Source organism: Equus przewalskii, chromosome 11 (assembly GCF_037783145.1).
Source record: "Equus przewalskii isolate Varuska chromosome 11, EquPr2, whole genome shotgun sequence".
NCBI classification, from domain to species: Eukaryota; Metazoa; Chordata; class Mammalia; order Perissodactyla; family Equidae; genus Equus; species Equus przewalskii.
Genome location: NC_091841.1, coordinates 16,213,259 through 16,240,394, shown reverse-complemented (window position 1 = coordinate 16,240,394; position 27,136 = coordinate 16,213,259). Strand labels below are relative to the sequence as shown.

The following is a 27,136-nucleotide window of genomic DNA, read 5'->3' as shown; positions in this document are numbered from 1 at the left end:
GTCTGCTTGGCCATTAGAAGTAGCCTTACCATCAAAATTTAGGGGATCAATGTCCCTAGCTGCATCAGGGTCTTCTCATATGTTTCCATTCCATTTTTCAGTATCCCAATTTTTTCCCCAACTGATGCCCTCACTTTAGCAGTGGACACTCTGCAAGACTTGAGACTTTTCAGCAAACTCAGCTCTGTACCTACAGGAGATAAGGGCAGACAAAGAAACTTTGAAGTCATTTATGTGGTTCTTAAGGTGGGAATTTTAATTCCTGAGCTCATGTTCTCTTTCCCCTCTTTGTCGAATGATATTAGGGGCAATAAGCCAATCTTGTTACACTTGTTAGTTTCATAAAAATGCTTGAAAATATCATACACATGGTCATCCAGACACTTCTTTCTTATAAACATTTTATTAGGAGTATCCAATTGTAATATTTCGCATATCTCTATTGTCATATCATACCACAGACTGTCAGTTTTTCTCTTTAGTACTGGAAATAGGGTCATTAAAGTCTTTAAATGACACTAACACTTAACTGTCTTGGGTAGCCAATTCTGGAAACTTCAGAACCAATTCAGAAAATTCATCTTTAAAACTCTGATTCTCTAGAACAATTGTCATTAACAAAGTTTGCATTACTCAAGGTTTTCCAGAGAAACAGAACCAATAAAATGTATAAGTACATATATAAGGAGAGATGGAGTGAGATTTATTATAAGAATTGCCCTACAGGGGCTGGCCCCATGGCTGAGTGGTTAAGTTTGAGAGCTCCGCTTCAGTGGCCCAGAGTTTCACCCATTCAGATCCTGGGTATGGACATCACACCCCTCATCAGGCCACACTGAGGCAGCATCCCACATAGCACAACTAGAAGGACCCACAGCTAAAACTACACAACTATGTACCATGGGGCTTTGGAGAGAAAAAGGAAAAATAAAATCTTACATAAAAAAAAAAAGAATTGCCCTACAGAATTATGGAGGCTTGCAAATACAAAATTTATAGGATAAGCCCGAAGGCTAGAGACCCAGGAGAGCCAGTGTTTCAGTTGGAGTCCAAAGCACTCTTCTGTAGAACTAGGAAGAGCTGATGTTGCAGATGACGTCTGAAGACAATATCTTGGAAAATTCTCCCTTGCACCAGGGATGCTGATTCTTTTGTTCTATTTAGGCCTTCAATTTATTGGATAAGGCTCACACATTGTTAAGGACAATCTGTTTCACATAAAGTTTACCAGTTTAAATTTTAATCTCATGAAAATCATTATCACAAAAACACCCATAATAATGATTGACTAAATATCTGAGTACTTCACAGCTCACCCAATTTGACTTAAAAATTAACCATCACAGATAAATGCAAAAAGCAAACCAACCAACAAAATAAATGTACCACACTCATCAGAATCGTTGCTGAAAAAAAAAGATAAGTAGAAACATATTAAAGAATTCAAGAAGAAATATATATCATATACTAGAGAAATAAATATTATAGCAGACATCAGAGAAATGAGACACACCAGGAGATCATGAAGAGATATATTTAAGGTAGTGAAAGATAATAACTGTCAATTCAGAATTTCATTCCCATTGAAGTATTTGAAATATGTTTCCAATATATAGTCAAATAAAGACGTCGTGGGCTGGCCCTGTGGTGCAGTGGTTAAGTGCTCACATTCCACTTTGGCAGCCTGGGGTTCACTGATTCGGATCCCAGGTGCAGACATGGCACCACTTGGCACGTCATGCTGTGGTAGGTGTCCCATATATAAAGTAGAGGAAGATGGGAATGGATGTTAGCTCAGGGCCAGTTTTCCTCAGCAAAAAGAGGAGGATTGGCAGCAGTTAGCTTAGGGCTAATCTTCCTCAAAAAAAAAAAACAGACTTTGTAAGGAAAGTAAAAATGCACAAACTCACACAACCACACAGAAATGCAAGTGAACACTCACATGCACACAAATTGAAATAACTGATAACCAGCAAGCTCGTGCTTCAGCAATTTTCCAGGCAGAAGGAGTTTAACAGAAGGAAACATGGGCCTAGATGAAGAAATTAAAAAAATCAAAAATGTAAAAATGAAAGTAATTATAAAAGTATTGTTTTTAATTTTATTAACTTTATTTACTTTATGACTGAAGCAAAACTATGCTGATGAATTGTAAGTTTATATAATACGTGAAAGTAAAATTTATGACAAAATAGTTATAAATAGTGTAAAATTTGACTTTTTTTGGTGTTTTGTGGAAAACTTTTAAATTTGTATTCATAAGACATAACAGGCCATTTATCATTTTTTTCCTCTATTTGTGATGTCTTTGTCTGGTTTTGGCATCAGGGTAATACTGATGTAACAGAATGAATTGATAAGTATTTCCTCCTCTTCTATTTCCAGAACAAGCTATGGAAGACTGTTAGTGATTGTTCTTTAAATGGTGGAATTCACCAGGGAAACCATCTGGGCCTGGGCCGACCAAACATTGATGAGGACATAAGATTAGGAAAACCTAATATACCTCTGTTGTATACTTTTCAACCAAACATTGATGAGGGCATAATAGCATTACTACCAGGCAATAAGATTGTTTTTATAGAGAAGTATGCATTAAATGTTGATCACAATAAAAGAGGAATCTCTTTCCTTTCAAGAGTATGTGCAACATTTGGGAAAAATGGAATATTAGCAAAAACTAAGGTCTCCATACAGAAAATAACATAAACTGCATTCTGTTTTGAAATAAATGACAATTATTTTTTAAAAAATCTTCACAAACTGTTCCAAACAGCCATTTAAAAATAATTAAACTACTCTTATTTCATAGAGAAATAAGGGAAAAGTCAGAAATATTGAAAATGAAAGTTTGCAAGAGTAAAATAGGGGCCTGCCCAGTGGTGCAGCGGTTAAGTATGCATGTTCTGCTTTGGCGGCCAGGGGTTTGCCGGTTCGGATCCTGGGTGCAGACATGGGATCGCTTGGCACACCATGCTGTGGTAGGCATCCCACATATAAAGTGGAGGAAGATGAGCATGGATGTTAGCTCAGGGCTAGTCTTCCTCAGCAAAAAGAGGAGGATTGGCAGCAGATGTTAGCTCAGGGCTAATCTTCCTCAAAAAAAAAAAAAGAGTGAAATATGTGAGATGCCACTGCAAAATCCACATCCAAATCTGAAAGTCAGAAAAGAATAGCAAAATAGGCCAATGGGAAGATAAGGACAAATGTAAAAGGAGAAAACAACCAGAAAATCTAAAAAAACCCAAATATCTAAATGAAAAATTCTATCTCTGTTTCATCTACATTCCTGAGGTGAATTAAACTGTGTTTTTTGGTTTGTATTTTCTGGGTGATTTTTTATTTTATTTATTTATTTATTTATTTATTTATTTACCAATTTTTATATGTATATATGCTTATGACTTTTTATTGCAGTAACATTGGATTATAACATTATATAACTTTCAGATGTACATCGTAATATATTTCAAATTCTGTGTTCATGTTCACCACCCAAAAACTAATTATAATCCATCACCACACATGTCTGCCTAATCACTACTTTCACCTGTATTAAACTGTTTTTGACAGTACACTACCTAAAATATTCACTCATTAAGGGAGTATTTATTGAGCAGCAGTATGTGTCAGCCATGGTTCCAGATTAGGGAAAATGGATTAGGCAATAAATTAAATATAAATTAAAATACATATTATGTAAAATGATGATGAGCACAATAGTAAAATTTAAGGAAGACACCATATAAGGAGATACAATGGGGATGAATTGAGATTATAACAAAGTCAATGAGATTCTCACTAACAAGAGACCTTTAAAGGAAAGCATCACATGAATAACAGTGTGCAGAGCCTTCCAAACATGAGAAAGGAAATGCAGAAAAATTTTGGAGGAAATTTATGGTGGTAAGAGGTACTTTGTGTATGGAATGCTGAGGTGTTATTTAAATTTAATAATCCCACTTTAGGAGAATAACTTAAGACTGCACTCTATTTTCTGGGAGACTGTTCTGTTGATATTTCATGGGTTTTTACAAATAAAATATGATGATAATAATAGCAGTGATGATGAAAGAAAGGAAGAAGAAAATACTGCTACTTATAATAACCTTTGAGGAAGACATGTCTTGCAATGCAATTAAGGTCTGTTGGAAACAGAGCTGGACATGTGCATAGTAAAGACTCTGTTCTGTACCTTTGTTCTTGGACCTTGTACTTGTTCTGGACCCTGAGGAGAGGTGGCATCTCCAAGGGCATCATAGAGGGTTAGAAGTCAAGAAAAAAAACAAAGCCCAAGCTGAGTCAGGGCCAAGCTGAGTCAGGATCAGCCCTGTAGAGAAACTCATAAATACGCCTACGGCTTAGTTGTGGGAAGAGCCCAATCTGCCAGCCAGTTGTACTTTATTCTCTGATGAGCTTGTCATTTGTCATTCTTGGGTTTAAGTATAATCTTGATAAATGCTAATGCCCAGTCTCTGTATTCTGTGAGGAAATGAAAAATGGGTTTAATGTCCAGGCTCTGAATGAAATAATGGAATAATAAAAGGGGGAGGAAAGCACCCTCACAAACAACATGATAATGGACACCAGGAATTTGAACACATTCTCTGTGGTCCTTGAACCGTAGGCTGGAGTTAGATTGCTGCCAATGCATAGATCTGAGGATGGAGCAGAGTGCTTTGAATTGCAGTCAGATGCCAATGACCCCATGGAGAGAGGATTGCGATTATGCGAACTGTGGTTTTGGTATCAGTTGGCATTTGCTCAAGGTAGGCAAATATAAAGTCACACATGATTGCAACTATGAGAGCCTGTCCAATTTGAGAGATATGGAGAGGAAAGATAATACCTACAATTTAATGTAAAGGTTACATACATATACAAATGTGTGTGTGTGTAAATAAACCAGTATTTGCATGTTGAAATCTTAACCCTCAGTACCTCAGAATGTAACTGTATTTGGAGATAGAATCTTTGAGGAGGTAATTATATTAAAATTAGTGATTTAGTGTCGGCCTTAATCCAAAATGACTGTTGACTTTATAAGATGAGGCGACCAGGATACAAACATTTAGAGAGAAAAGATCATGTGAAGACATAAGGAGAAGATTTTCATCTGCAAGGCAGGGAGAGAAAGGCTTCAGAAGAAATCAGCTCAATCAACACCTTGATCTAAAAGCCTAGCATGCAAAAGAGTTAGAAAATAAATTTCTGTTGTTGTAGCAATCCAGTCTTTAGTACTCTGTTATGGCAGCCCCAGCAAAATAATACAACTGGTATCACCATATGTATGTATATATGTGTGTATGTACGTTTGCGTGTATGTGGGGGACATAAACTTAGAAGCAGATTGATGACAGTTTTCTGCATGTGTAAAGACTGTATAGGTACTGGGTTGACTATGATCTTTATTTAAAAATTTCTGAGAAGAACAGAAAGGAACTACTAAACTAAGAAATACCACTGTAATCATGACATTTTGATATGGAGGCAATGAAAATTAATCTTAATTGATATCAACTTAATGTTTAATGTGAGGAGTATATCCTTTGTGTGTATATATCTGAGAGTGAACTAAGTAAGAAGCAAAGAGATGACACAGTTTTCCTACATGTATGAAAACTGCCCAGGTGGAGATATGACTACAATCTTTATCTAAACATGTCTAAGAACAATAGAAAGATGCTAATACACTAATCAAAACATTTTTTATCATTTTGATATTGAGACAAGGAACATTTTTAATTTGTTTCAATTTAATGGTTAGTGTGAAAAATGTACTTTATTGATACACCAATTTTTCCCAAACACTCTTTTTACTGCCTCTTTTACATCTTTGTTCCTTAAACTGTAGATGATGGGATTCAGCATGGGAATGGCAATGCTGTAAAAAATTGACACTATCATATCCCGGTCCAAAGAGTAGCTGGAACTTGGTCTGACATACATGGAAAAAACTGTTCCATAATACAGTGACACTCCAGTTAGATGAGAGCCATATGTAGAAAAGACTTTTTGTCTCCCTTCAGCAGAATGTATCCTCAGAATGGCCAACAGAATGAAACCATAGGAGACCAGGACAATCAGGATAGTGACTATCTCAATAACGCCCGTAAAGTAGAAGACTAGAAGATGGTTTTTGGTCGTGTCAGAACAAGAAATGGCGAGGACAGGAGGGATGTCACAAAAAAAATGTCTAATTTCATTAGATGCACAGAAGGATAAGTTAAATGCTGCCCCTGCGTGCACTGAAGCATTCAAGATGCCACAAAGATAGGAAACAATGATGAGTGGCACATAGACCCTGGGTGACATGTTAACTGAATACAGCAGAGGGTTGTAGATTGCTACATAGCGATCATATGCCATTGCAGCCAGGAGAAAGCATTCTGTGGTCCCAAAAGTAACATAGAAAAACATCTGTGCTGCACATCCAAGGAATGAAATAGTTTTATTCTCTGACAGGAAATTGATCAACATTTTTGGGGTGACAACTGAAGAATAGCAAGCATCTAAAAATGATAATGCACTCAAAAAATAGTACATAGGGTTGTGGAGTCGGGAATCCCCAATGACCAATGCAACCAGTCCCAAATTTCCTATCAGAGTGAAAAGATAGATTGCTAGAAATAGGAAAAATAGGGAGAGTTGTACCTCAAAATCACCTATGAAGCCCAACAACACAAACACGGTAACTTCACTCACATTCTTCACTTGGATAGTGTATAAATCTACATCTGATGGCAATCCTGGCATTTCAATTTTTATTTATATGTCCTAAAAGCAGTTCTTTTGAAAATAGAACCCACCCAATTATATCCTTATGTTTGCTTCTGAGAAGGGCATATTGGAATCCTTGGCAGTGAAGGAATATGTGGTAATGAAGAAGTTGAGTCCAAGTGGCTGCCTTACCCTGTATAAAGTAAAGAAATTATTTCATTCAGTCATTTGGTAAATCTGTCATGTTAAAAAAAAGACGATTTCCTTGGTTTAATTTTTAGTTTATTTTCTATTTAATTTATTCCCTCCAGTCTTCATGTTACATCGTCTTAAAATTCACAAAGACAGATGAATATACACATTTTTAAGTGCAAAAGTATTATAATAGAAAGCACTACACTTCTGAGTACTAATCCAAGATTTTCTAGTGTGCATGAAATGTTTTTCCTTAATGTTCATAATTGGTAAAATGGGTGCAAATACACTTGCAACACAAGATTGTGTGGAGATAAATTATAAAATCAATATAAAAATCATTTAAATCTTAAAAAAGTCCCAAAGGACTAGAAAATGCAATAACTTAGACTTATTTTTCAACTTGCTGTACAAAGCAGCCTTTTTCAGGCAAACCATTTGACATTGTTTATGGCTATTTTCCCATTTCATTAGGACTTCTATAACAGTGGTGAACAGAACAATAGACATTATTCTGGAGGTAGATGCAAAGAAAGATAGAACATTGTTCTTTTGTTTTGTTTTACGCTTTCTTTCTTTGAAACACATAACAATAAATTAGTCCATTTTTTCCTCCACAATTTATTATGCTACTAATATTTTCCAAATTTTAACCAACACCAATGTAAAATTTTTCTCCATACATATACTCATTAGCCCTGCAAAGACCTTGAGTGCATTTTTGAGACATATTTCTGTCCAAATCAGTCATGGCCATTCTTTTAATATATTGCAGTTTTTTTAAGAAGTTTCTAAAATTTCTATAAAATAAATATCACCTAACAGATAATATATTGCTTATACAACCTATTGCTAACAGAATAAAATCATTATTTAAACCAGAATATTGTGTTTTGTTTCCAATATATTTCTCTATGCCATCAGACTATTGCTCTTTAAGTGAAGTATAAAGAAAGGAAAATGCATAATAAACAAAAAGTTAGAGTCACCTGTATCTGGACTGAAAGCCTCTATCATTGAAACATATTTAAATATTGTCTATTATATTTAAGAGCAAGACTTCAGCATGGTGACTTTGTGTTTCCTTCAGCTTGTCATAGAACAAAATACATTTAAAGCGGTGAAAAATCTGCCGTGTGCAGATGCTGGCTGAATTCAATGACCTACAGATGACTTATCTTACTAACACAAAATACATCACATTTTTGTCATACTGAGATGACCATACGGCAAGAAGAGAATGAACAAACTATCATTAGAAGGAAAAGAAAGTCTTAGCTTCCCAGGAGATCTTCCCAGTTTCGTGTGACATTTTCCTAATACACAGAATAAATAGCTTTTTAAGGGTGGGATTATGAACAAAAATGCTTGTTCAATCCTTAAAGAATTCTAGAATAAAAAAATAGTTAAAATAAATATTAGAATCTATGTTACTTCAGACAATTCACTCAGTATTTATGATAACTCACACACCCGACTGAATTATAATAAATTCTAGTTTGGTTTGAATTTTTAAATAAATAAAATAACATAAATCCTTAATTAATAGCATAAAATATTGATGTATAGTTTAGGCATTACAAAAAATACATTGATGTTTATAAATTTCTTCATTTTCTCTCTTTCTTCCACTATCTCTCCCTCCCTGTCTCTCTCTCTTTCAAGAATACATGGATTACATGCAAAAATATGTATTAAATTGAGTCAAGGACCAAACAAGAATTTGGCAGATAGGAAGAAGCACTGTGAAAAGACATAACATTATGAAAGCAAATTTTGAAAAATGCACTGATAGGTGGTCTACTAAAGGAATCCGTTACAAAATACATAGCACCAGACAATTGTGAAAGATTAAGAACATTAAAACCCTGTTTTAAAATCTCAGATTTAGCACTTGTTGACAGTGTGACCTTGTAAAAGTAACTTTATTCTTCCAAACCAAAGAATAACTAAGATTGCCCAAATTTTGAGGCATATCTTGGATACTACATGAACATGGTATGATTTCAGAGTGCTTATTTATGAGATGCATTGAAATGTTATATTAGATTAAAATGTTAATTTTATGTGAAGTGTATATGTAAATGAAATAAGATATTCAAACTTTATTTAACCACAACAAAATAAAGAGGGAGCTGTAAAATAAATTTCTTATGTAAGCATAGAGCAATGAATTGGTTCCAAACCAGAAGCTAAGTATTTATTAAGTTAGCTGCACATATATTTGTTTTATGACACAAAATATATTCGAATACCATTCTCATGGGATTAAGGCCAGTGAATCCCAAAATTAAATGTTATCAGGAACCTTAAAAATGAATGTCTGTCATTACATTCTGACTTTGGGCATGTCAGTAAAACAATACTATGTTTTCTTAAGTCCCTCTGATAATTTGGTCCATAATAAATTTCTCACAACTTTGTATCTCTGATCTTATCTGTAGGGCAAGAAAGTGGTTTATGAATGGAGACATGTTTTATTCCCAATCATGTCCCATTAGAGCAATTATCCACCTTCACTGTAGAGAATTCAGGAAGGATAGACTAAAAGTTTACTTACTTTCTCCAAGGTGTTCTTTAAATAGGCGTTTCTGTCAACTAATATTTAAGGAAATTGGAACTGATTGTGTTTACATTTAGCTGATTTCACTCTAAGAGATAGAGACTGGAAAGATAAAATTATAGATCCCAAAATTTTTAACAAAACATGATCATTTTTGAAAACTAAAATCAGTCCCTCAACCCTCATTAGAACGGTACAACAGGCACTAAACTTCAGAAGAAGGGAAAGCTAAGACAGTAGCTACTACATGTTGTTAAGTGGATACTAGATGGTAGACATTTTGTGTGCATTATCTTATGTAATCTACACAGCAACCTGTAAACTAAATCATTCAGTGTCCATTTGTACGGAGACAACTGAGGACAAGCTAGACCTATAAGTTGACCAAGCTCACATAATAAATCTCTAGTCGAGCCAGGATTCAATCCAGGGTTTCTCTGTTGCCATATATTAAGCTATTTCCAATTGACCATATTGCAGACTCATTGTGACATGCCACAATTCTGGAACTGTTATATGCTAGAAATATTGCAAAATAAGATGCTCAAGCATCTGAGTTCTTTTATAAAGCTATCAAGCTTAAGTATCATGATACTAAAACAAAAAAATAAAAACATGAAGTAGTTTCTACATCAATTAACTAAATAATAAAATACATTTAAAATTCACTTCTATCCTTCCGAGAGAAAAAAATTATGACCCCCCATGGTATATACACAGTGGCTAGTTGATAGATAATATTCTATTTAATAATTTTTATAAATTTTAAATACAGTCATTTATTTTTACTACCCTTATTGTGACTATTATTTTCTATCAAAGAAATTAAAGCAAATTTCTAATTTAGAGCTCTATTGACCTAAATGTTTTGGGAGTCTTTCCTATTTGCTCTCCAATGTTCCCTGAAGTTCCCTGATTCAATTTTTAATTCAATTCCGAGCTAACTAGAAATGTCTATCTCAGATTCAAATATTAAAAAATAGAATATGGTTTTACATTCAAGGTTATAGCTTCTAAAATATTTTCTAAGTGATAAAAAAAAAAATCCCTCTTACCTGTGGAAATGAACTTCTCGCTCAATTAAGGTGTGCTATGAATCCTAAGCATTTGGACCCTTATACCAGGTTTTCCAGCTCTTCTTAAAGTCCATAGGGATGCTCCAAGGAGGAAACACACATTGTCTTCTGGGACAGAAAAGTAACAAGATAATTTTGATTTTTTTCTGTCGTAAACAAGTGAATGGCTCTGGAGCAATGTACTGCATAATCAGAAATGATTACATGAATGCACTTTGGTCTCTGGTATATAATGATCCCTCAGTGGAAAAGGAATATGCATAGGGCTGGAAAAGAAATCTAACAATACAGGTCATAGTCCTAGCTCTGATACTAAATAGCTATGTGCCATTGAGTTTATGACAAATTCGCTGAAATCTAGAGCCCTCTTTCTGGGAAAATAACTTGTTTACTTCTCTCAAAATCCTGTAAACATGTACATAATGAAATAATATGAAAGCATAACCTATGATAGAATTTATAATCATTTAGTAAAGATTAGTATAACTTTTCAAGTACTACACTTCTAATTGTTATGAGAAATACAATTAAGCTCATTGAGAGTTTAATAGAGGAAATAAGATATAAATGCATGAATAGGAAGTATTGACAAGGGGGATGGGACAATACACAGATAACTGTAGTATCTGATGTAAGAGAACATTAGATATTAGCGATCTGGAGGAGATAAAGGTGAGGCTTTTTGAGTTGTAGTCTTGTCTTTTCTTGGGGATTCTACATACTAATCTATGGATTGGTACCTGGCAATGTACGTAAGGAATTTTTCAAAAAATTGTGAAGAATACATAGATGCCTAAGCCCTAAACCCAGAGACTCTAAATTAGTAGTTAGGGAATATTGGTCATGGAATCTGAATGTTAAGAAAAGACAAAAGAGAAGAAAAAAAAAAGCAGAAGGGAAGAAGGAAAGGAGACGGAGGAAGGAAAGTAAGAAAAATATTTGTAGAGAGCCCAGTTGTGAACAAAGTATCTATTGATGAAATGCAGTCTCAAATGATCTGTATATTCAAAGTAACCCAGATTAAAATTAAAACATTTTTTCAAAAATTGATGAAGTTACTCTACAATTTATATGAAAAGGCAAAGGAACTAAGACTGTCAAAACAGTTATGAAAAAGGATAGTGTTTAAGGACTCATATAATTTTATTTCTATATTGACCACCAACCTATGATAATCAAGAGAGTATAGGATTGATGAAAAGATAGACATCTAAACTTATGCAGCAGAATACAGTTTTTAGAAATAAACTCACACAATATACTCAATGAATTTTTCACAAAGTTTCTAAGGCAAATCTATGGAAAAAGGATAGTGTTTTTTAAAAAATGACTTTGAATATGTAGAATGGTCTTATGCCACAAAAGAAAGTGGCATTGACTCATTCTTTTCACTATCTATAAACCGTGTCTCAAAATAATTCTTAAACATTGGCATAAAACCTAAAGTATAACATTTCTAGAGAGAACATAAGGCAACATTTGTGTGATGACGGGTTATTAACAAAGTTTTATAAAAAACACAAAATGCATGAACCATAGGAGAAAAAAGTGATAAAATGTTATTCATCACAATTATGTCTTCTGTTTTGTGAAGGACATTGTTAAGGGAATGAAGAAACCAGCCACAGACTTGTACCAAATATTTGCTAAACAGCTATCCAGTAAAGAACATTTATCAAGAATATATAAAGAATTCTAAAACTCAATAATATGAAAACAAAAGAAAAGATAAACAATAAAATGGTGGACATAAACTTGAACAGATGCTTCACCAGCGAAGATACACAGATGGCAACTCAATGAATGAAAAAACTGTTCAATGCCATTTGCAAATGACCAAATACAATTTAAAAACACGACGTGATCCATGCATTTATTAGAATGATTAGAATCTTTAAAGTATGATAATAAATTCAAAACAAATTTGCTCACAAGGACACAAAATGCCTGGAGCTCTCATCCATTGCTGGTAGGCAATAAAATGGTGCAACAACTTTAGAAAACTGTCTGATGGTTTCCCATGAAGTGAAACATACACTGACCACATGACCCAGTAATGTCACTCTGAGTTATTTACTGAAGATAGAAGAAAACATATGTCCGTACCATTACCTATATGCCAGTATTTATAACAGCTTTACTCACTATATTTCAAAACTGCAAATCATCCAAATGTCTATCAACTGATGAATGGATAAATTAACTGTGAACATCCATTATCTTTACTCATTCCTGAATTTGTTGTTTATGATGGGCTTTCTGATATATTCATGGTGGTGGTGTAGCCAATAAGAAACTAATTCCTCATCAGATCTTATATTTAGCAGGCTAGACTACTGCCCCCAACAAATGGACTGGTGATTAGGGACTGTTTTACTTAAGAATGAAATATCTCTTCTTAAACAATTGATGTCCCCAAACTATTTCCCTAAAAGTCATTATAACTATCCTTGTTCTTTTGCACTTTATTTAGCTATCTTGGTACTTTCCTCTTCTTTTTTTTTTTTCCCAAAAAGACACTAGCTATAAATAGTATTGTATGGTAAGCCTTTGGAGAATAATTTCTGAATGACTCTACCTTATATTTTCAGGAGTTTTATCCATTCAACACATTGATGTTGCCTCTTTCTGATTTAAAAAATTAACCTATGATTAATCTAAGGACAGATTAATAATAGAGCCTTCATAAAAAGATATTGTAGAGGATTTGAGTGAATCTTTTAAGTGTTTCCACCCACTAAAATTGTAAACTAGGACAGAGATAGGCAGTCTTCAGGAGAAATTGGAACTAGCTGTCTGAACAAGGTCCGTATATTTTTGCATCTCTATGTTCTGCTTCTGTACCTGTTATCTTGATTCACTGTTTGTTGAAAAGCTTTGAGTACATGGAAGGATTATAATAGTGACATCCCTAGAGTTGTATGTTATTCTTTACTAACGCAAAAAATATGAATGCATTCTTGCTTTTTCAGAGAAATTATATGATGTGGATTTAACTACATTGCCCCAAGATGGAATCACCTATTCCCCAAGATTTCTTGACTGAACTATTAATTCTTCTGGTGGAGAATATCAATAGAAATTAAAATCAAGATGCTAGGGATATTCATTGCATTATTTTGCCAAGTCTTCCTTGTTGAGAATGATGGCACTTGAAAACAGAGAATTGCTATAGTGTCTAAACAAACAAATAGCAACAAGTTACCATTAAGAAAATTGTTTTTGTTTCTTCAGATGTTTCCCATGAAAATAGTGGAAACATTTGAATCCATTTTCTATCAAATTGGATTCGTAAATGATGAGTGAAATTTTTCTTTTAAATCTGTCTCTCCTTTAACATAATACTTGTTCAAACTACTTATTTTTGGCATAGCCTTAATTTATCCAGCTAGTTCTTTTGTCATCTAAGTAGATATCACAGCATCAGTAATATTATCCTAAAAAAACCAAGCATACAAATAAATTAAGGCAATAATTTCAAAGGAGAGAATGTTAAATGAGAGTGACTGATGATCAAATGGTTATACATGGTGCCAATCTACAGAATTAATGGAACAAAAGCTATGAAGAAAGTTGACTTTGTTACGATTATGGGATGACTTTGTTCCAGTATTCCATTGCTGCATAAAAAATTACTCCAGAACCTTTTAACTTAGAATAACATCACTTTATTGTATTTCATAAATGTATGGGTCAAGAATTCAGGCAGGACATCGCTAGGTGATTGTTCTGTTTCATGTGGCTTTGACTGTGGTACTAAGGGGTATTCAGATGGTGACAAGTCTAATCTGGAATGTATAAAATGGCTTCACATTTCTATATGACGTGTTTACAATGACACATTAGAGAGACAACAGTCTAGTTTTGTGTAACTTTTATTCTATTGGGGAAAAACAGTTAAATGAGAAAAATACACCATTAAGATAATTTAATATAAAGTAATGAAATAAATACAATCATGAACAAAATTGGATTTGCAATATTTGGGTGGTGCTTGATTTAGTTTGGGTGATCAGAGATTAAAGGACATTTTCCAATCACAACTGATGCTAAATGTACCTCATTTATCTCACCAATAAGACTCTCACCTAGACAACTGAATTTGACATATGATTAAGTAAAAAAAAAAGGAAAAATAAAATAATTAAGTGCAGATAAAGAAGCGGAGAAAAAAACCAGAGTAAAAATTTCTACACTTACTGTTGCTGTCAGATAATGTAAATTTATATGTATATAGAAAATATTCCGGAATCTACAATGAAATTATTAATGCTTATAAATGAGTTTAATATATTTGCTGAATACAGTCAGTAAACAAAAATCAACTTATTTCTATGTAAAAGAAGCAAGCATAAGTTAGTATTAAAAGTACTAACCAAACTCTCATCCAGCATAAATGGGCACACAAATTTTTTTATTTGCATTAGGGTATTTTTCCTCAATATTCTATTTTATGGCATCAGAAGATCTCTTTATTCCTGCATAATATTACACTATGCCAATTATGAAGTTTCAGAACTCCTTCTCAGTAAAGCTACTTCTTGGATGTGCACCAGCAGTAGCTCGGGCCTGGCTGTGCTGTGTCACATCTGCCCCCTGTGAAGCTTCTCTCACCACCAGCTCCTCAGTGGTCTTCCATGTTTTCTAGCATGTGGCTCCTGATAATTTGTAATTAACTTTCCTAATCACTCACTGTTATCATGTTACTATAGATGTTTTCTCCCTTGGAAATACTTTCTCATAAACCCTTAGAATTCACTATTTATTAAATAACAAGAAGGAAATCCTATTTTTTAATGAGGAACTGGCTCCAAGCTAAGATTCTTAAACAATCTAAATGTTGGAAATAATTGTCTTTCCCAGAATTGAAGCGTAGAAGGCACATTATTTCCCTGGCATTTTTTCCACTACCCCAATTGGTAAATTCAACTATTTTACTTTATCCTACATGAAGTTTGGTAGTATTTCCAGTTAACAGTGTGTTCCAGTTAACAGTGTGTTCACATTGGAGATGAAATTGGAGAAAGATTACAAAATGCTGCATCAATAAAAATAATTGCCCCCTATTGTCAGTTCCAAAATCAATTTTTAAACTAGGTATAATACATCCAACAGTTAGCTCTCAGGTTGCCCTGGTGCTTATGAAGAAAGCAATAAAATGAAACATTTATAGGTTATAATGTGATTTTCCATCAAGACATTTACAACTATTACACAAGCAGAACCCTGATTATGGATTAACTAATGTATTATTAGAGAAGAACAAAAGAAAAATGTGTTCAGGAAAGTATGATGGGAGCTCAGTCTAATAGAAACACAGGATCAGTAGGGGTTTTCATAGTAGAGTATGAATTGGATGTGTGTCGATTTTGGAAGGTCTCAAGTGATATTGCTCAGCACTCTATTCACGTCTAAGAAATAAGATGTGCTCCGAACTCTATTCCATGGAGAGGCTGAAGAGAAAGTACTCTGGGTAGAGTGAAAGCCATCTGGGAAAAATAAGTTAAAACATAGAGTAGCAAAGTGATGATTTTAATTAGAAATTTAAATGTGTCTGGATGAAGAGATCTCGCGGGGTAGAGATAACTATTTTTTATTTAAGGAGCACTTTATTTTTGGAAAGAAAAGAATATTTTAATGGTAAGGTAAATGTCTTTGATGAAATAAGTGATTTTACCTGAAGTAATGTAAATATTTAAAAGCTCTACAGAGAGAAAAAATCAGCATCATCCCGAATATGAATGGTAAATATGATTTATTTTATCCTATTATAAGCTTTAGTTCTACAGTTTTAATTTTAAAATTTAATACATAATAGTAAATGTGTCATATTAATGTATCTCCTAAATATTTTTGATTCAGTTAAACATAATTTATATTTAAATGATAATATTAAATCACTTTGAAATACTGAAGACTTGAATAACTGATATATTTTTTGCAAGTAGGCTAAATAGTAATAGACATAAACCTCCTTTTTCTCTATTAGTGATATTCTAATAAGAGACTTAAAATAAAACAAACTAGTTAATAAAATAACAATTTTGGGGGAATTCAAGGAATATTTATATTTAAAGAAAAAGAAATGTTTTTAAAATTAAAGATGCATAAGAGTACAGACTAAGAACATAATTATAGTTATATAAGCCTAACTAAGTAATGAGTTGAAATTTAATAGGTGATCATTTTATCAATATTATCTCATCCAATTTTCACAAATAAGGAAGCAAAAATTAGCAAGTTTATATAATTGCTTAATGTCATATGAATAATAAATCAGGGAAATGGAATTCAGACCTTAAAATAAAAAGGGAACTGGTTTGCAATCACAAACCTATGTGCAATTGCTCAAATTATCCATCTTTACAGAGTCTCAATATCCATATCTCCAAAGAATAGGGAGCTTAGAAACAGTTACTGAAAGTTGTTTTTGGAAGAACAAAGACAGTGGAGGGGCACACAGCACACAGCGTAAAAACTGAACAGTCAACATCTTCTCTCCCTCTGCCCACACACCTGCACACAGGTAATGAACACACTCCAGCCTGTCCTTATTTTCCCAGGCTTAACCCCATTAAATGTTTATATCTGAATCAATGTTCTCAAGTTAATTCTTTTGAATAAAACCCTCTTATTTTTTCCGCTTAGTATCCTACAAAATGATATTTGTTTAACTCCAATGAGCACAACAACAGTTATAACATTTTTTTTGTACTGTCCAATAATATGAACTGAATAACAGAGACATTTATGCTCAAGATCAAGTGATGAGACAAAAATGAAGGATTGAAATAGAAAGCTGAAAATGTATGTGAAGACACTTTACGATACACTGCAAAAGAATGAGAAAATGCATACAAAAGTACAATAGGATTGTCAAGAAGTACATTAATTAAATGCAAGATCCTATGGCAAAGCTCTGGGTCTGTCTCCACAGTTGCCAATGCTCCAGAGCTTGTGTTGAGTAGGGTGTACTTTGTTTATCCTGCGCTATATTCAGAAAGTATAATGGAATAGCCCTAAAGGTAGTATCAGGTGAGTTTTTACATTGATGACCCATAGGATTTAAAGTAGGAAAGTAGGAAATACACAAATAACAAGATTCTTAAGTTAAAAACAATCAATCACTGAGAAAATGTGACACAAATGTTTCTGCCTCATGATTCTGTTTGTTAATGTGAGAAGTAAAACAGACTAGTTTTGCTCTGCACACAAACAGATGAAAAATAAAAATGCATAATTCTCAAACACATGACCTTCATTCAAATTCAAAACTGATCTTAGATATTTAATATGTTGATATATTTAGAATTTAGCATATGTTCTCCATTAAACCATAGTTGTGTTCTTTAAGCCCAGGATATAAAATGCTGGAATTTAATGGAGAATAGAAATCTTACGTGCTAATTCCCCCAAATCTCTTTAGTTTAAGAGTTACAAAACAGGCCAAGAAAGATAAATGGCTGGTTTCCTATTTTCACAGATGGAATGAAAAAAAAAATGCAGGTGGAAATCTCACTTCAGTGATGGAATTTGTTCGTTTGGGATTTTCTGTTATTCTCAATCTCCACATTGTTCTTTTTGTGATATTTTTCTTTGTCTATGTGACAATTCTGATGGGAAACAGCATCATTATTCTCATAAGCAGGATTGACCACACTCTACAGAGCCCCACGTATTTTTTCCTCAGTAATTTTTCCTTCTTGGAAATTTGTTGTGTATCTGTCACTCTTCCTAGAATGCTCATACCCCTTTGGACACAGAAAAGAAACATTTCTTTGTTTGTCTGTACAACACAAATGAGTTTTGCCCTTATGCTTGGAAACATAGAGTGCCTCCTTCTTACAGTGATGGTCTATTACTGTTATATAGCCATTTGCAACCCTCTGCGCCATCCTCTAGTCGTGAACCACAGGGTCTGTGTCCAGCTGGTGTCTGCCACCTGGATCACTAGAATTCCAGTTGGGATAGGGAGACATGCCAGATTTTCTTTCTGTGTTTTGGTAGATGTAACCAAATCACATCTTCTGTGACATCCCACCAATAGTCAAGCTGGCCTGGAGGGACAGTTTTCTCAATGAGATATTGCGCTTTACAGTTGCTGTGCTGTTTGTTATGATCCCTTTTCTGTTGATACTTGGTTCCTACAGTAAAATCATCTCCACATTCCTGATGTTGCCAGTGACAACAGGACTGGCCAAAGCCTTCTCCACCTGTTCATCTCACATCATAGTTGTGGCTTTATTCTTTGGAACTGGAATCATTACATATTTATGGCATATGCAGTCTTCAAGAACAGATAAGTTTCTCTCTCTTTTCTTCCCTTCAGTGTTTAATCCCAAGGCATATACTCTAAGAAATAAGAATGTCATGATGGCCTTGAGAAATTTCTGCCTTAATGTTTAACGTATTAGCTGCCAATTTGAACTTATTGTCTGTTTTCTTATTTAATTCTGTAATTGTATAATTGGAAATTAATGTTTAGTTTGCTTTTCTGCTTTACTGGAGAGTATCATTACTCATTCCTGAAATTGTTGTTTTATGCTGGACTTTCTGATATCAGAATTATATCCATAAGGTTGTCCTACTGATAAGAAACTAACTAGCCAGCCAATCTCACATTCAGTATTAGCTATTTCTCCCACAAATTTACTGGTGATTTGGGACTTTTTACGGAAAAATGTAGTATCTTTTGTCTAGTAATTGACATTATATACTTTTTCCTGCCTAAAAACCATAGTGAATGTTTTTGATACTTTGCTGTTTATGTAACTGTCATTTACTTTTTTTCTTTTCATAAAGTTATTAGATAGTAAAGGTACATATACTATATATATAGCCTTTGGAAAATATTTGTTAAGGTCTATGTATTTTTAATTTTATGTTTTAACATTCAACAAACTGAATTTGCCTCTTTATGATTTAGAGAACACCTGAGGAAAAATTAAAAATAGAAACTGCATAATGATACTTAGAAATTGGTGATATAGTAATGAATCTGAATCTTTTACCTTCTGCTGCTTTCTACATGTCAGCCAGATTATCTCTCTGCAGACATGTTTTGCCTATATGACTGAATCACGACTAGTGACATCTTAATAGTGTTTTTACCTTATTCTTTACTAATGCAAACAATGTGAATGCATCTTTGATTTTCAGGGGTACTGTATGTATGAAATTGAAATATTTTGCCTCCATATGGATTCACCCATTCTCTAAGATTTCTTGACTTAATTTTTTATTCTTTTGATGGAATTTATAATCAAAATTAAAATAGAAATGCTTGGAAAATTTACTGTTTTTTTCCTCAAGACTTCCTATTGGAAATGATAATACATGAAAAGAGATAATCATGCTGAACAAACAACAACTTACCATTGAGAAATGAAAGTCTTCTATTCCTTCAGATATTCCCCGTTGAATTATGGGCAGCCCATTTGGATCCATTTTCAATCAAACTAGATTTGGAAACAATGCAATTTACATCAGGAGTTGTTTTTTTGCTTTATAAATTTGTCTTTTCTTTAATATAATGTGTTTAAACTATGTATTTTTACATGGCCATAATATATCCAGCTAGTTCATTTAAGTAGATATCATGGCATGAATAAAGTCATCAAAAAATACATAAAAAATAAAGCAATCATTTCAGAGAAGGGACTGTTCAGATGATAGTGATAGATGAGAATTGTGGCTATGACATATTACCCATCTAAAGGAATAATACAAGAAAAGGTAAGAATGTTGGTTTTGTAACCATTTTTAAGTGCTGATTCTAAAATTGTTGTGGAAATGATGATAGCTAATAAGGACCAAGGCACTTTTTAAGAAGAATAAAGTGAAAGGACCTACTCTACTGGATGCTATGAGTTACTGTAATTTTGCAGAATTCAGACAGTGAGATATAATTTAACAATCAATAAAGAGACCAGTGACACATAACAGAGAGCCCAACACATACCTAGCACGTTTACACACTAGAATATGTAAAAGATAGTATTGCAGAATATTATAGAAAAAATAATTTTTTCATAAATTGTACAAATTTAATTAGAAATATGGATTATAGAAAAGTTTAGAAAAGAGAACTTGACCTTTACTTCATATCATTTTAGAAAAAATATAATTCCAAGTAGTTTATAAACCTAAATATGAAATGTGATGTAAGTAAGATATGAAGGATAATATATATCTTCATAGACTTGAAAGGAAAAAAATTGATAAATTATTAACCATAGTGAGAAGTATTGATAAGTTGAACTGCATTGATTAGGAAGTGCTCATCATTAAAGAAGCCATTCAGAATAAAAATGTTCAACATAAATTATTCATATATACCATATTTTAATTTGTGCTCCAAATAAAAAACACAGAAAACTTAGAATAAAAATTGACAAGAAACACACACAGGAATTTTACAAAGAGGATAATCCAAATGACCAGAAAACAACAAACAACTCATTAGTAACCAGTAAAAGGTTAAATAGTAACCACTGAGATCCATGATATATGCATCAGAATAATGAAAATTTTAAAAAACTGATGATAGAAAGTACGTGAAAGTTGTGGAGGCATATGAACTCTCATTTCATGCTGGTATGCAAATTGTATCCAATTTTAGAAAACAGATTACCTTCATCTAGAGAATTTTACTCCTAGGTATGTGCTCAACAGAATTGCATGCACATGTGTGCCAGGGGACACCTTCAAGAATATTCATCTTAGCCTCATTCATAATAGGAAACATTTATCCTATTAGAATGGTAAATGGTTGTGATAATTTCATGTAAAAGAATAGAGTGATCAAAATGAACAAAACACAATTACATACAACACGAATGAAGCATACTGTTGAGCAAAATAAGCCATAAACATAGATAAAGTTAAAAGACAATATTTAAGGATACCTACTTATTTAATGCCTCTTACTGGGAAGAGGAATGAATGGGGCATCTGTGTCCTCCATAGTATTCTACAGCTGATTTGAGCATTGGTTACAGGGATGTTTGCTATATAATGATTCACATAACTGACAATTCATAAATTTTTCTATAGAGCATAGGATTTAAATCAAACAAAACTATGCTTAGAAAATATGGAAAGGAATACGTCAAAATGATCACCCATGAGAGAGAGTTTTCTTGTTTTATCTTTCCCTGCTTGCCTAAATTTTCTGTAATGAACATTTCATGCTTATAATGAAAATGAAACCTAATGCTCTTTATTCTTGTAGTGTCATGCTTCTGTTTTAGCCTGAAACCAAACCAGTCAATCAACTGCTTTTTCCTGAAAACAAAGTCAATCAAAAGAACCATGATCCAACACAGGTGATACTACCAAAGTGTTGTTGATAAATGAATGAAACCCGTCATGAATGTACATGCTTAAAAACAAGCCACATATAATTTCCAACATTTAAAACAAAAAAAGAAATAATTTCCATTTCTGGCTGTGAGGTACTGTGTCACAGCAAGTCAGTCTTTCTGCTGAAACTACTACCCAAATATGGATAAATTATAAAACTCCTATTTTGAGGTCATAACATAGCTATGGAAAAAAAAAGAATAGATGACAATATCAAAACTAAGGTTTATTAACTCAGAGAGAGACCACCCACCTGATCATTCACATTTGGTTGGCTTATAATTTTTTACAAGTACAAACAATGCTGCCAAATGAAAAACTATATGAATTCATATGTGTACAAGTATTATTGTTTCAGGGAATAAATATAACTGTGATATTGATCAATGCTTATTTCTTCTCCACAGGGCTTGTGTCTTTTGCACTCTCACAATCAGTGTATAAAACGTATTCTCCTTAGATATTGGATAGAAAATGTCAGTTTTTTGTGAATTAAATCTCTGTGCAGTTTAAATTTCATTTATTTTTCATGATCAAAGTTGAATATCTTTGCAGATGTTTAAAGGATTATTTCCCTGCATTTTCTGTGAACTGCTTCTTCATCTGTTTGTCCCGTTTCTCTACTTTTAATAAAATTATAATCTTTAGGGAATCCAAGGAACATTTATTAAAAGAAAAATAAATATTTAATAAAGTTAAAATAATGAAAGTGAATTTTCATTTCAATATTGATTTTAGAATAAATTTCAGGGTTTAAGTGGCTAATTTATATTAAATATACAAAGATAACTGAAGGTTAGGTAAATAGAGAAGTTAATAGTGACTAATATCTAATTGATTTAGAATATTATTACAGGTTTTGTTAATCATTTCGATTTTTCTAGATAAGTATTACTTGAATTTAAAATAGAACTTTTAGATTATTATTTCCCTAGATCAACAAGTACTCTAACATTTAAAAGAAAGAAGAGTAATATAGATAATTTTGTAACAGCAGAGAGTAAATATTTGCTGTTTTTACTTAGTTTTCTGGTTGAGGAAAAATACACAAATCTTGTGTATTTCATGTTATACATTGATAATTTAATCACCAAAAGTTGAATTTGTACAATTACAAATTACATTTTATTTAGCAATGGACATCATTTTATTTAATTAATGAGTGGATTTATTTATATTAAACAGGACTATTCTTTTTTTTTTTCCCAAGATTTTTTTATTTTTTCTTTTTTCTCCCCAAAGCCCCCCGGTACATAGTTGTGTATTCTTCGTTGTGGGATCCTCCAGTTGTGGCATGTGGGACGCTGCCCCAGCGTGGTCCGACGAGCAGTGCCATGTCCGCGCCCAGGATTCGAACCGACGAAACACTGGGCCGCCTGCAGCGGAGCGCGCGAACTTAACCACTCGGCCACAGGGCCGGCCCCTAAACAGGACTATTCTTAAAAGTCATGCATAGGGGCCAGCCCTGTGGCCGAGTGGTTAAGTTCATGCACTTGGTTTCGGTGGCCCAGGGTTTCACTGGTTCAGATCGTGGGCATGGACACGGCACCACTCATCAGGCCATGCTGAGGCGGCATCCCGTATGCAACAAGTAGAAGCACCTACAACTAAAATACACAACTATGTACCAGCCGAATTTGGGGAGAAAAAGGAAAAATAAAATCTTAAAAAAAAAAGTGATGCATAAAGATTGGATTTTTTTGTTCTGTTGAATTTTTTTCTATTTTAAGAGTGATGATTTCAATTAAATCTACTCTATCACTTTAGCTTATTTTTGAATCAAGCTTGGCATCATTTTAGGTGGACAATCATTTTGTATGGTCTATATGGAAACTACGTTAGAAAATAACCACAGCTCTTAACTCTCAGAACATTTAGTGGCAGTGAAAGAAAAGGTCTATGATAGCAATTAAGGCTAAACCACACATCTATGGGAAACTAATCTTTGACAAAGGAGCTGAGAACACAGAATAGAGAAAGTAAAGTCTCCTCAATAAATAATGCTGGGAAAACTGGACAGCCACATGCAAAAGAATGAAAGCAGACCATTATCTTACACCATACACAAAAATTAATTCAAGGTGGATTAACGACGAATGTAAGACCTGAAAATATAAAATTCTTAGAGGAAAATATAGGCAGTACACTATTTTGACATCGATCTTAGCAGTATCTTTTAGAATACCATGTCTACTCAGGCAGGGGAAACAAAAGAAAGAATAAACAAATAAGACTACTTCAAACTAAAAAGCTTCTGCACAGCAAAGGAAATCATCAACAAAATGAAAAGACAACCCACTAACTGGGAGGAAATATTTGCAAATCATATATCCAACAAGGGGTTAATTTCCCAAATATATAAAGATCTCTCAATTTTTTTTTAAACAGCCAATAATATTAACTGAGTAATAGGCACCTTTATACTCAAGATAACCAAGTGATAAGAGAGGAATGAAGAATTGAAATAGGTAGTTGAAAATATACATGAAAAGACAATTTATGATATAGAGATATAGAATGAGAAAATTTATATGGAAGTACAATAGGAGTGCCAAGAAGTGTAGTTAATTAAATGCAAGATCATATGGCAAAGTCTGGGTCTGTCTCCACAGTTGCCAATGTTACAGAGCTTTTGCTGTGTAGGTAGAGTTTGTTTATCCTAGGCTGTATTCAGACAGACTACTGGAATAGCCCTAAAGGAAATTTCAGGAGAGGTTTTACAGTGATAAACCGTAAGATCTAAACTGAGGAAGTGGGAAACACATAAATAGTAACGTTCTTAAATTAGAAACAATTTCAGTGATTATGAAAGCAAATCTGAACATCATGATACAACTTGGAGAATTCGTAATGTCAAGGAAGGAAAAGTGAAAATCACGTGCTAAATTTCTCTTTCCACAGATAAAATACCAGGAAAAACCACCAGAAGAAAATCTACCTAAATTGATGGAATTTATTCTCTTGGGCTTTGCTGATGTTCCCGATCACCAGTGGTTTCTATTTGGATTGTTCTTAGTCATTTATGTCATTATCCTGATGGGCAATGGCACCATATTTCTATAACAAAACTGGACCCCGCTCTTCAGATTTCCATGTATTTTTTTTCTTGGCAAATTTTCCCATTTCGAAATCTGTTATGTATCAGTTATTGTCACAGAATGTTCATGAATCTTAGGACCCAAACAAGAACAACTTTTTTAGTTGCCTGTGCTGCACAAATGTGCTGCACTCTTTTGTTGGGAGCCACAGAGTGCTTCTTCCTGGTTTTGATGGCCTATGACTGCTACATTTGTGATCCCTTACACTATCTTCTAGTCGTGAACCACAAAATTTGTGTCCAGCTGATGACTGGCTCCTGGATCAGTGGAGTTCCGGTCCAGATGGGACAGACATTCCAGATTTTTTCTCTGCCCTTTTGTGGTTCTAACTTCATCAACCAAACCACTTTTGTGACATTCCTCCAATACTCAAGTTGGCCTGTGGTGGCACTTTTGTGAATAAAACAATGGTCTACATAGTTGCTGTGTTATTTGTCATGGTTCTGTGTCTGTTGATATTTATCTCCTAATGCAAAATCATCTCCACAATAGTTAAATTTCCATCAGCTACAAGTGGGCCCAAAACTTCTTTAACTTGCTTATCTCATCTTATTGTGATGTCGTCCTTTGAATCAGCCATTATTACATATTCAACACCAAAGACTCAAGATTCAGCAGGAACTGACAAAGTGCTTTCTCTTTTCTACACTATTGTGACTTCCTTGTTTAACACCATGATATATAGTCTAAAGAAAAAGGAAGTCATGATGACACCGAGAAAATTGCTATGTAAATAATTTACTTCATTAAAAAATGAATTATACTCACATGAATTAATTCCTTAGATATTGGTATTGAAATTTCAACAGATGTTTGTCTGCAACTATACTTATTATCTATCTATACAATGGGTAATTATTTTCAAATTAAAATTACGTGCACTTTTGAGATATCTATGTTTTAGCAAGTAACAATCATTCTATTAGTAATTCTATCATTTTATCGTGCAAGGTCTCCTCTCAATAAGAACTTTTGAAAGGGGCTGATATCATATAGTCAATTATAGCATTAACTCTGCTATATCACTTATTGAAAACTGTCATTTATTTATAATTATGTAATTTTAAGTTAACAATTATAAATATTTATTATTTATTATTTATGTTTACTTATTGATATAACTGTAATAAATATTGATTTGAATATAATATTTAAAAAATAGGTATCTAGTGTAAAAACATGATATCACACACAAAACTGTACTCCACATCCAGGCACATACACACACATTTTGAAAATGATGAATATAAATTTGATCATTGATATTATTGTAGATATCTCAGAATAAGTTTTTCTATTATTTTTCTTTGTTTAACAGAAATTTTGCTGTTGATTGCTATGAACCTGTCATGAAAAAAAGCAAACAATAGGTCTGTATTCATTGTGGACAAAAAATAATAATAGTTTCTTGTGCTGTTTCCCTGTTCACAGTGAATAAATAACTCATTTGTTTCCAGTATTTCATGCTTATATGATGAATTTTTCCTATATGCAAGCAATCCATCTCTTAGGAATTGTGAACTGTCACAGGATTTATGGCTTAAAAAGAATGTGATGAAGCATATACCTGTTCTTAAAGCATTTGCCCAGAAGTGAGCAGGGATAGGTCAGCTCATATTTATTTGGACATAACTATTTCTAAGAAGATAGGGAAGTTCATGGCAACTTTTCTAGCTGGAAAAAGAGAGTGAGATTGTATATTAACATCCCTGATGACAAACCTAAGTAGAAAAATCTACTCTGGCTGTGAGCAAAACAAAGAATGAATGAATCAGCAAGAATTCCAGAAAATACACCTATTAGAAACTTTAAACATTCAGTGGAAATGATTGGAGATAGGGGAAGAATAGAAGAAAGAGAAACATACCAACACAGTTAATTGAATGAAAACTTATTGCAGAAACTATTGAAGACAGATCAGCCAACTGAGCGGAATGCAGAAGAAATTGCCAAAGGACAGAATTAAGAGCAAATAAATTGTGATTATTTTAAGCCATTCATTTTGGGGATGGTTCTGAAACACAGCAATAGATAACTGATACAAAGGTTAGTACTTGGAATGAGATGCTGTCAAAATAAAGGCTAAAACTTGTGGCCTTATGACTCTATTGCTTGTAGAG

At 33.4% G+C, this 27,136-nt stretch overlaps 1 protein-coding gene and 2 pseudogenes across 1 annotated transcript; 2 read left to right on the top strand and 1 right to left on the bottom strand.

Moving 5' to 3' along the window:
* Positions 1-5,763: 5,763 nt before the first annotated feature.
* On the bottom strand, positions 5,764-6,756 carry LOC103566853 (olfactory receptor 5T1-like). The gene has a single exon (XM_070566034.1). The coding sequence runs from the start codon at positions 6,754-6,756 to the stop codon at positions 5,764-5,766; it is 993 nt and encodes a 330-aa protein (XP_070422135.1).
* A 9,535-nt stretch (positions 6,757-16,291) lies between these two features.
* LOC139074634 (olfactory receptor 10AG1-like) lies at positions 16,292-18,960 on the top strand (annotated as a pseudogene).
* Positions 18,961-20,250: 1,290 nt separating this feature from the next.
* On the top strand, positions 20,251-25,753 carry LOC139074633 (olfactory receptor 10AG1-like; annotated as a pseudogene).
* The last annotated feature ends 1,383 nt before the right edge of the window (positions 25,754-27,136 follow it).